The sequence below is a fragment of the Morone saxatilis genome, unplaced genomic scaffold (assembly GCF_004916995.1).
Source record: "Morone saxatilis isolate NCDOM2014 unplaced genomic scaffold, NCSU_SB_2.0 Contig20, whole genome shotgun sequence".
Lineage (NCBI taxonomy): Eukaryota > Metazoa > Chordata > Actinopteri > Moronidae > Morone > Morone saxatilis.
In genome coordinates, this window is record NW_023339763.1 from 20,663,802 (window position 1) to 20,675,900 (window position 12,099).

At 39.2% G+C, this 12,099-nt stretch overlaps 1 protein-coding gene across 1 annotated transcript in view; it reads left to right on the forward strand.

Annotated features, from left to right (window-relative positions):
* Window positions 1-4,962: 4,962 nt before the first annotated feature.
* The window catches only part of rps6kb1a (ribosomal protein S6 kinase b, polypeptide 1a), a 12,828-nt gene continuing 5,691 nt past the window's right edge, over window positions 4,963-12,099 (forward strand). Inside the window, exons 1-6 of the mRNA XM_035666251.1 lie at window positions 4,963-5,203; window positions 7,089-7,132; window positions 7,745-7,865; window positions 9,719-9,787; window positions 10,472-10,619; window positions 11,114-11,171. Of these exons, the coding sequence (XP_035522144.1) occupies window positions 5,132-5,203; window positions 7,089-7,132; window positions 7,745-7,865; window positions 9,719-9,787; window positions 10,472-10,619; window positions 11,114-11,171 (512 nt within the window). The 5' untranslated portion in view covers window positions 4,963-5,131. The remainder of the gene's footprint in view (window positions 5,204-7,088; window positions 7,133-7,744; window positions 7,866-9,718; window positions 9,788-10,471; window positions 10,620-11,113; window positions 11,172-12,099) is intronic.

Below are 12,099 nucleotides of genomic sequence, written 5' to 3' on the forward strand. Positions count from 1 at the left end.
CATGAGGCCTGTTTACCACATGCAGTGTGGTCGTATGCAGCGTGCCCATCAACGTGCTGCAAACAACCACAAAGAGCAAACAAAACCAGAAACATCCATGCCTGACTACACAACAAACACACTGTGCTCCCAGCTCATCTGGACTGGCTTTTCTGCAGTGATATTCCACCAGAGTACTCACCTGAGCCCCCCAAAATGCTTTTAGATTACATCTTTGCATGCTACCAAGAGTTGAGCAGCATCCATGCTTATGGTGTAGAGCTCAACATCCATTGCAGTGGTCCACAGAACCAATACCTTTCAGTTCAAAAAGGGGAGCTTTATAAAGAGGAGACAAGACTCTGCAGACAGATTTGAACTGCAGCAGGGTGTATATAGACCACACACAAACAGGATTTTATAAAAAAGGTTTCTGGAAGTCCTCAATTATCAAGGTACATCAGTGCTTGACTTTATTTCCTAATCCAATCAGTATCTTGAGGGAAATTAAATGTTCTTGAAGGAAATTAAACATTTATGGTCTTACCTCTCTTGTATGTTCCCCCAGATCTCAGTTATATGGAAGCCCATTTCTGCCAGCAGAAGAAAAAACAACTGAGGAAACACATGAATGAAAAATTACATGAAATTAAATGTGAAGTGTTTTTTAATTCAATCATGACTTTTAATCATGACTAACTTTTCATCATTCAGGTAAAGAAGTAAAACATTTTTTTTTTTTTTTTTTTACTTTTTAGCCCTTTTTTCTTCTTCTGGCAGAAATGGGCTTCCATACGAAGCCCTGTTAGTAGCAGACATTTACAGTCAGAAATCACTGTAAACAGACACCGTCTTTAAAGTCACCTTTTACAAATTTCCTTTAATTTCATATTTTAAAAAAATATATAGATTTATATGTTATGCCTGGGAGCTTCAGCTTCAAGTCTGTTACACTGTTTATCCAGTTGTCCTACCTTCAGCACAGCCTTCCTGAGGCATTGTGTTGACTTAGACCATGTTTGAAATCATGGTTTACCATTTAATTGTTCTGACACACATCTGAGGCAAAATCCAGCAGAGCTGACCCGATGTCTATATTATGGCTGACCCTGTGTGACTAGTGGTCCTTTGCATAAAATAAACATAATGTGCACACAGGGACACAGTTACAGGGATTACTTTACCAGATGCTTAGATATCTGGCTTTCAAAACTCTTTTGGAAAACAAAATCCCTCACCTCCAGTAAATTTTGCTGTCACCTTTTTGTCACCTAGTTGTAGCTGTTGGATCCCAGCTCCGATCAGATTGCTTACTCATGTGTGTCAATTATAGGCTGCTGTACAGTTAAAGGAGAACGCCAATAACAGCTTATTTACAGGGCAACTGAGCATCATAAGGACAGATATAGCCCTGTGTTCCCAAGTTATTGCTATTTATTGTTTACATAAAAAAAACATTCAGATTACGACAGAGCAGGCCACAAGTCTTTGTCCTGCAGTAAACACCAGGCGTGTGCATTCAAGGAAAAAGAAAAAAATCAGATCAAGATGCTGACAGCTCACCCTCCGTTTTAAATTAATGACCTTCCATATTGACAAAGCCGAAACATGAGAGCACACCGCAGTCCGCTGATATGCAAAGTGATTTTGGACGAACACAATACCGACCTCAAGTCATCACACGGAGCCACAACAGAGCTCTGTGACTTTCTAACAGTGTCTAGTCTGTTCTTTTGTAAACATAAACAAAGCTAAACAAAACAGAGAACACACACAGAAAACATATTTTGTTACCCAGTGCAGCTGGATTTGATCACCGGGCAATCAAAGTAAAACAAACTATCAGATCGAGTGTTCAAAGTAACGCTGGCCTGCAGGGGGGCCTTCCTGAGCCTACTGAGAGACAGATTTCAGGCGACCCCCCCCCCCNNCCCCCTCTTAAAAAAAACCCACACAATAAAAGAACCTGCAGTAAAAAATGACCTTCTGGCTCCTAGAGGGAATTTCATCTGTAATCACTGTCACTTTTACTTCAACGTGGTGAAGATCAAATGTGGTTTAACAGCACCAAGACCCCCTCTCATTTAATAAGAATCTCATCACTACGTATGTAGCTGCAGCTGGGGCACCCTGCTGACTGCTCTCACATCAGCTGGACTGGAGGAAAGTGAGTGATTGCTGGAGATCACATTTATTTAATACACACTTCCAACAGGCTTTCCTGTTTACCCCATTATCATTATGTGTAATTACGCCATACCTTCAGACTCTCAAAACAACCACCATTTGCTGGCCTAAGCAAGGGAACTGTTTACCCCATATCATTGTAGAAATCCAACAGTTGACATGTTTCATGATATTTAGAGTTTGTCGTTGTGTGTCGCACTCATCTGCTGTTATTTGATGAGTGTGTCCTGTCTGCAGTGAATTCACTTTTGAAGTCCCACTCCACTCAAAAAATGCGTTTTTGCTCATTGTAACTTCACTCGGATGTCTGATTGATGTACAGAAGGATTATTTTCATGTTCGTTTAGCATAGGGGGAACGTTAAATCTGAGTTTAACCTGTGCACGCAGGAGCAGGTTTTTGTGGTAGGAGGCGTCTTGTGTTCAGCAGTGAAACCTTCAGGCTCTGGCTTTTTAAATGATGAAGAAGGAGTAGATGTGCTTTCAACTAGTTAATTAAACTTTTTTTGTATAAAAACCACATCAGCCATAAATTCTTATTCAAAGCAGAGTGTGTTTATATGTCTTGAAATATGTCTGGAGGTGATCTTTATGTTGTTAATAAAAAATATTATATTTTATTTTACAAGATGGAGAGGGATCAAAATGATTCTGATATTAATAAATTCAGTTTGGACTGGGCACACGCTGTTTTTTTATAAAATTCATCTCAGTGCATTTAAAAAAAAAATCTAAATATTTGAAAAGAATCTAAACGTCTATGCAGCACATTTAAAATACAAAATATGAAAGCTGAAAAAGATAAAACACATGGCAAGACACACTTTGTTTCCTTGATTATTAACCCCTTTACATTTTACTGTGCTCTGAACTCGTAGGTTTTCAAAGATTTCCTACACAATAAGACTAAATTAACTGTTAATTTATCTTCCCAATCTTTATCTTTCCTTCCCAAGAATATTGGCTACACAGAATATCACATTCGTGTTTGTATTTGAACATTTTCACAAAATCGTTTAAAGCATGATGATGTGATCTCATTTTGTAAGATGTCATTTGATATTTCTCACAAACGGCACAAAAATCAGAACAGGGAGGCTTTATGAGGGCACGTTAGGAGCTTGGAAATACAACAAGCTCTCACTCTGCCTCTCTCTCTACGGGCAAGGAAGTGGGAGACTACTCTCAGTTTCAACAGTGTGGACATTAAAATGTCTAAAGATAAGAAAAATAGGTGTGTTGCAGCTCTGTCAGATCAGTCACATTTTCCAGAATCAGGTATCAGTGCTCCTCCTCTCTCTGTACTGGTGTGACTTTAACAAGGAGATGCACATCACTCATTGAGCACACTCTACTCATTAATGCGGTAGGTATTACATTTGTATTGCTGCATTTCATGTCTTGCTATTGATCCAAGTACAAATTTACAAAGAATTCTATACCACCAGGGGGAGTAACACACCTTGACTTTCTAGAATAAAATGGATACAGTTTTAACGGTATATTGGCATTGCATCAGGATCTTGAATTGGATGAAAGTGCTTCAATAAAGTATGGCGTACAAGCTGATTATCAGGAATGAAAAATGGCTTTCTGGCCTGGAACCGGATTCCCTTTTTCTTGCTGCCACCTACTGGCAAGAAAAGAGGGTTGTAGAATGACATGCATATATTTTATTCTCACAAACAAACACCAGTACAGTCAGAAATGTAGGCCTGCAATTAACAATAATTTTCAATGATTTTCTCAATTTAGTCCTTTGGTCCATAGAAAATATTCCCAAAGTGCAAAGTGACATTTTCAAATCCCTCTTTTAAAAGAGAAACAAATATGAAAAAGAGATAAATGGAGCAGCAAGGAAACATACAACCTAATAAAATTCACCAATGTTTCTGTGATGATCTGGGACATTTCAGTATAAAGAATGAGAGGTAACTGACTTTTTCATTTGTCGGAAACAAAGTTGTAGAATAAACTAGAGGATGTTAAACTTTGTTAAACATACCCAAAAGAGTAGGCTACAACATTAGACACCAACCCCCCAACCCAAGATAATCTTATTCTGGTTATCAGATTATGACTTGGCAGAGTATGAATATGACAGTCTATATGGAGGAAATGAGACATCTTTTGAGAGGAGGCACGCTTACCTTACATATTCTCACACCCCCTGAATAAAACAGTTAGGACTTTACATGATTCCTTTCTGGGAGGCGTTGGAAACATATCCAGAGCTCCAGTTCTGTGAATGTTAAGTTTAAGACAAATAAGCTCTAGGCTCAGTGCTGTTGCTACCGGCTTTAAATGACATAAAGCTGATCTGGAGGTAGGTGTGTAATGCTGAAACAAACATAAAGGCTGTCCCACAAGACACTACAGAGTAATGTGTTCCACTGTGTGGATGGAGAGATATTCATTCATACACCTGCTAAAGAAAACTATGATAATGTCACATTGTTGCTATATTACAATATTTACTAAATATAAATAAATATATGCTCTATTACATTTAATACAACTTTAACTTACTGTAATAGAACTTCTATTTTTTGAGAGAATAAATGTATATATTTTCGTAATTTAGCTGACTCTTATCGCACGAGAATCCTCTTAACTCCTTTTAAATCTTTAACTCCGCGAATTGTCCATTGTTACTATGTTGTTTAGTGTGTTTTTATGCTTGGGACAAATAATTAATGAGTAATATTTTAAACTCAAATTTGCGCTTGAACTATTACTGCTGTCAACACTCTTTACTAATGTTTCTCCGTAGTGCCGCTGGCCGACACTAGAGGCATTTTCTGCTGCTGCTCGTTGTGTTGTTGTGTTGTTTTGGTTAGCTGGATGTTAGCTGGATGTTAGCCCATGCTTTCTGCTGTAGCCGGTTGTAACGGTGATGGCGCTCCCATAAAGCGGGGGAGCGGGGCTGTGTTTTCTGACTCAACGCCGAGTGAAGTGCCGTGGCCATGGCTGGGGTTTTCGACATCGATCTGGATCAACCGGATGAGAATGTGTCTGACGACGAACTTGAGGACGGGGTGAGTTTACGTTAACGTTCAGGCTAATGGCGCCGCTGTTAGCTAGCACCTAGCAGCTTTAAGGCCTGCGCTGCTAACCCCTGTATCCGTTATCGGACGTGTCCTCGTCCACCCCTTTCCCGCGGAATCTGACACTAAAAACAGTCACTCACTTACATCGTATTTAAACACATTTCCATTGCTTTTAATGAATTAAAATTTTCGACCGAGAACAATCTCAGTCTCACCACCGACACCGGACAAGCACATGCGTTGAATGAGCAGTGTTGCCGTACAGGTTGGTGTCCCCCCGCTCACTGTAATAAGTTGGCGTTGCCACTGCTTAAGCACATAACGTTATAACAATTTTGGGGTGAACAGACAGTGAAGCCACAAACGCCACCATGTCGATAAAAATGGAAAAGGACCTCAGGAAACAGCCATAATGAAAGCGGGATGGAAACGTAAAATAAGTCGCGTACGCCTGTCACCGGGTGTAGTTTATGTCCGATAACGGAGCTACAGAGTAAGCGGTTTTGCGCTCTGCTTCGGCATCCCTCTGTTGTAGGGCTGTACAGTACTTTAGTTACACCAATGCCACATATATGGGTTGACAACTACTTTGACAATGTTAATAGGTGAGATATAAACGAACTCAGTTAAGAAGACCAACAACCAGCTGAAATCCTAGCAATGCTAGCGGGACTGTAGCTAAAAGGACCACACTAGCTCTCCCACCACTCACCTAACGTTAAGGTAGCAGGTAATAATAATAATGTATTAGACACTAACGCTACTTAACGTTAACTTATTTGTTTATTAGCTATTATTTACAAACATGGGCTTATTTAAATAATGTTGATAAGTTAACGTTAAAGAAGAAAGTGTCCACTCAGCTAGCTTGGTAATTAGTTAGCCGTAACGTTACCTGTTAACTTTTATTTTATTTATTTATCGTTTCTTTTAGCAGGGAGGACCCGCTGAGACCGGGGTCCTGGGTTGCCCTGCGACAGCTTAACAGGATACAATATTCACATGAAATTAAAATACATTTACATATACACATTTTATATATGCATAAGTCAATACCCCGGCCCATGTGTGCACACAGTTGTAAGTAACGTTATATGCCTCTAGTGGTTCAGTCCCCAGGTCTTTAAAAGCACCATATGATACCAGAGGAAGGGGACGGGTTGACTTGAGATGTTGATCGATAGATACATTTAGAGTGTGTGACCTAAAGGTGTACGAGTGTACATAAATGGGATCAATGTTCTGTCTTGAGAATGTCATTTGTTTATTTATATATTATCCTACTTAGTTTTACTGGCATTCAACACCAGTTAAAGACTAGCCACAGCTCGCTGGATTGAGTTTAAAGCAGCACTTAACGTAAACCAGATTAACAATTAGTGAAGCTGTACATGAACGGCGCATGTGACTGCGTACACGCTCCTTGCACAGGGTTGTGCTCTTTTTGTAGATGCTCATTTGTTGTGATGGTATTTTAGGTTTATTTATTTAAAAAGGGACAATGCACATTGATTAATAAAACATAACAATCATGGTCCATTATGTAAATGTGCCAGATTTATCCATACTGGCTCATTTTCATCTGCAGTCCCTGGCAGGTTGATAGCATATATTTATATTTAGATGTTCTTTTTTGTTGTATTGTGCTATTCAGATGATTGTTGGAGCATGTGATGCAGGACACATTTACATGTGAAGTGTTATCTTAACTAATGTTGGGCTAAAATATTTCACTGGGAAATAAGCTCATTAACACTAATAGTAAAAACAATGCCCCAAACATAATGTATCTATAAATAAGGTCATGTTAGCTGGTAACTATTGCTCTGCTATATGATGAGATTTTCTGCTCTGTTCTTTCTCTTGTTTTCAGGGCCAGCTCAATGAATACATGGAGCAGTGCAGTGGCTTTGAATTGTGAGTATAAGCAAAACGAATTCACGGGGGTCCTGACAGGGGCAACAAAATCATACTTTTTAATTTGCATAACAAAAGCGCTAGTGCTCCACTGCATAGTCTGTAGAGCTCTACTGGAGGGATCAACAGCATTCTTTCCAAAGATATTCCCTCATTTGGCATTTTGATGATGGTGGTGGAGCGTTCTGTCTAACACTGCAGTTGAAGGTCTCCCATAGGTGTTCATCTGGGTTGACATCTGTTGAATGGATGTTTTTACTGTGTTTTCCTATAATTTTGTCACCCATCCATATCCATCATCATCATCATCATCATCAGTCATTTATATCATATTGGATAAGGCAGACATAATGAAACTGGGGGTCACTGCCCTAATGTGGATCTGTTTGAGGGCACTGCACACCCAACTCTCCCAGTCAGCTGTTTATTCCCAACAGCAAAACTGTTGTACCACCATCAGCCTCAGTTGAACCATTACCCATGTCTGTGTTTAGGCCCAAACGCTTGTAACTGTCATTGATAATACTGCTGTGTGTCTTGGAAATTGGAAAATAACACAATGTTAAGTGAATTCATTTTTTCTTTATTTTCTTTATTTTTTTGTTTTGCCAGTAACATGGATGACTGTGAGAAGTTTGAAATTTCAGAGAACAGCGTGAACAAGGGAACAGAGCAGATCAGGCCTGAATGCTTTGAGCTGCTGAAAGTTTTGGGAAAAGGTGGCTATGGAAAGGTGAGGCATTTGATTCTCTGGCATGACAATGTGTATATGAATTCAAGTCTTTCAACACACACTTATGACTTTAACTCCTTCTCCATTTTACTCTTTAAGATGTCACTTGATTTGAAATTTGGAGCCATGTATTGTATATGCAGGTTGGAAATGAAAACAATGAACTAATGGGGGCTAACAGCTGTGCAGAACTGTACAGTTGGGTGTTTAATTTTCAGTTGGCACTGTATATCACCCTTTGTTTACACTGAGGCATTTAGTTTAGTGTTAATAAAAAAAGGTTGTTGAAATCTCTTTAAAAGTGCGGGAAGTACCACTTTGTCATTTGCTTTCTTGGCTTGGGACCTGCCATCACATTGCCATTGTGCTAGAAAACTCAGAATTTTTTTTTTTCATTGTCACTGCTGTTTATCAACAAAGTTTTCAGTCCCCAGAGATAAATTAAAATTAAAAAACATTTTCAATGTAAAACCTGCTGTCCCAGCCATCTCCTCCTTTACCCACAACAGCCTAAAAGGGAACTGTAATCTCCTGTAGCCCTCTGTATCTAATTGTAAGATCATCAAGATTAGGAAATAAGTCTTGTGTTTATGGTTTTATTTTGGTATTGCCAACCCGTAGAGAACTGGAATTTTTCTGATGTTCTCTTTTCTAAGCCTGCCAAAGAAAGTGCACATCACAGTTATTTTGGAAACACTTTTCTGTTAGCAAGCGGATGCATGACTTATTCTTTCTTGAAGTGGTTTTGGGTATGATGACTAAGAAGTCATTTTCTGCATCTTGGGAATTTCTCAGCATTAAAAGTATAAAGTAATTCAATGTTTTTGAAACACAATGTCATTCGTTTTGATATTCTTGTGTAGTTAAGGTATATACTTTATTTTGGCACTGGCTTGAAGTTTATTGGCCTAAAAAATAAGAGCAAACAATCTTTCAAGAATTATGCAGGTATACAGATATTGAAAACAAAGACTTTGGCTCACGCAATATCAGAGCAGTCCATGGTTGCAATTTAGTCCGAATAATATAGGACTAACAAAAAGTTATTTTTACGCATAACACAGTGGCCTTTGTTAATTCATTGCTTAGTCAAATGACCACACATTACGTACAATAGCAACCTCTGAACTTCATGTCCCAAATCCTTTCTATGAATGTCCCCAGCGTGGCAAAGTGTAATTTTTCAAGCCATAGTTGAAACATGGAAGTAAAGTAAGTTTACTTAGCCAAAGGAATATATTGATGCTAGATTATCTGCAGGTCTCTAAACGCATTCGAAAACACAGAACTCAGTTTCCTCCAAAACAAGCCTTAAAAAAAAAAAGACAAAAAAAGTATTGTCTTGCCTTCTGTAGTAATGTTAGTTATAACATTTTTAAAGATTTTTTCAATAGTACGTATGCAGGAGGCTGTTCAGTTCTTTTTATAGATTCAGTTAGCACCATCATACTTGGAGCAACACAACATTGTCACTACTAGGTCTGCACAATTCAATAAAATATTGTGCAGGCCTAGACACTACTGTCTTTTGTTTTCTGCAAAAACTTTAATCATTTAATCATCAAATCAAATTTAATTGGCTTTATCCAAGTCCAGCTGACATTATTTACATAATCAGGAATTATTGTTATATACTACAGGGAGGTGCTGAAAAATGACATAATATGAAATGATTCTAGGCCGTATTATGGCTTCTGCCTTTCCATCATACTTTCATACTTTGGCTGGTGTGACTGTGAAATGGGTATTAAATTACATTTTATGTTGCATGAAAAGATCTTAAGTCTTAAATAAAACTGCAGAAATCCTGCGCAAGTTATGGATTTGACTTCATATGATGTACGTTTTCACAGGTGTTTCAAGTACGGAAGGTCTCAGGTGCCACCTCTGGGAAGATCTTTGCTATGAAAGTTTTGAAGAAGGTGAGTGAAGATTTCAATATTATTCAGTGAGAACTGTCTCACTGATACAGAGAATAACTTAGTTATGCTCATTCTGTCCTTCAATCACCTATTAAAGGTGAGCCTAACCGCCCCCTAGTGTACATACAGAATAGTGTGATGTAAGAGAAATGGCATCTGCATTATCTAATCCATATGTAAGCAGACACTGTAATCTACATCTATGGGGAATTAGCACCTTAAATACTCGGCTGACTCTCAAGGCCTGTGCAGCTTAACTGTGTATAGTGTTTCACATGTACTGAATGTCACTGTTTGCCTTTTCTGGTGACATACTGGTGCATTCAGCTATGAAGCCAGAAGCTAAGGACAGACCACCCAAAATAATGGCAGCAGGCTTTTTCCCATAAAACCTCAGGTCTGCTACTTCTGTTCAGCTTGGCTTCGTCTCTGCAGCTGACACAGGGCTGGTGTCTGACTTTGCTTGAAAAGCCAGCTCATATTCCCCGAAGCTTGAGGTTTTGGTTAATGGCTGCGTTTATTGGCTTAATGAGAATTGACTGTAGCTACCATCCTGGCGCCCTGATTCGTGCTCTGCCAGCCTCTGCAACTGACTTTGAAGCTTTGACACTAGCTAATGGGGTTAAGGTTATTGGCTGAATAGTTTCACACCCTGACTCTCTGTGCTTTTCTGTCCCTTGTCAGGCTATGATTGTGCGCAATGCAAAAGACACAGCGCACACCAAAGCTGAGAGGAACATTCTGGAGGAGGTGAAGCATCCTTTCATTGTGGACCTCATCTATGCCTTCCAGACAGGGGGAAAGTTGTACCTTATCCTGGAGTATCTGAGCGGTGAGCATGGTGATGCTCAATCAAGCATACAGTACAAACCAAGACTGCGTTCCTTTTGCAGGCACAAGCGAATCTGATTTTTTTGCTCATTTCATTTGTGACTCAGATCTGTTTGAACAGTGTGAACAGCACAAATCACATGGAATCTGATATTTTCATATGTGGTCCAAATCAGATACGGTTTGATTTTTTTGCAATGCGACCTCAGTTTGAACGATAATCTCAGAATTCATGTCACTTTTATGTCACTTTATTTAGATTGATTTCTGTTTGTCATGCAGGTCAATTCAGCAGCGTGACCTTTTCACAATGGAATCTGATATTGGCCACACATGTTCACAGCCAAACAAACAAAATCTGAGCAATGGCAGCATTAAATGTGAATTGAGCAATAAGGCTTGCATTGCAAACGTGTTCTTCATCTGTCTGAAATTGTGGGTTTCAATTTCCCCTGTGAACACATTTGACTGATACATTTTGTATTTTGACTGCAGGTGGGGAGCTGTTTATGCAACTGGAAAGAGAGGGCATCTTCATGGAAGACACAGCATGGTGAGTTAGTTTGTATGTCACTGGTGCAGCTTTGACCATCGGGCCAATGATAACATTAGCCTTTAGCTGTAAACTAACTTACGATGTTTTTGGTGATCAATGGGAATTTCCTCTGAGAAATTAATATAAAGAAAAGAGTTTCTGGAAACAATTCTGTTTCAGAATGTTATGCTTAAACATGTCAAATCTAAATGTGTCCTTCACTCTGTTTTCCACTCACTCTGTTTGTATACATATTTTAAAGGCCACCCCCTGTATTTACAATATTCAACCATTTCCAAATGGCGACTGTACAACAAGTGTTCCAAGTTATTTCTTAGAGGTTTTTCTTTCTTTTTGGTGATTGATGAAGTACAGCAGAGTCAGGAGTACCAGATGATGTCTGAACATCAGTCTGATTTATTGTTTCTGTCAGACTAATTCTGGCAATTAAACAAATGGTTCAAGAGACAGACAGCTGCTGCCTTGATTTTGATAGCAGCACACCGATATATTTTAAATGTAGCCTTCACATGCCAAACACACCATGAGGACACAGATGTTCAGTAAGGAAATTCGAGGGAATTTTAGGTCTGAAGCATGAAGATATGTGACACTGTTTCTAAGGGTCACTTGGAACAGCGACAGAACCTGCTGCTCTGTTTTATAAACACAGCCTGCAGATGAAAATGGTGATTACATGAACCAAGCTGCTGAACAAATAAGGGTGTGTAGTGTTTCTGGAATAACCTAAATGACATTGACATAACACCTTAACTGCAGATGAGGAGGAGCAGTGGGGTGTGTAAGACCAGTGTTTCCTCTAGGATATTTTTTAGCAGTGGGGACAGGCCTGTCCGAACCCCCCCCCCCGTCCCGTCCGCAAACGTTTTACGTATGAAACAGAACTGACACTTCGCTGCAACACAAACAAATATATTTACCGTTT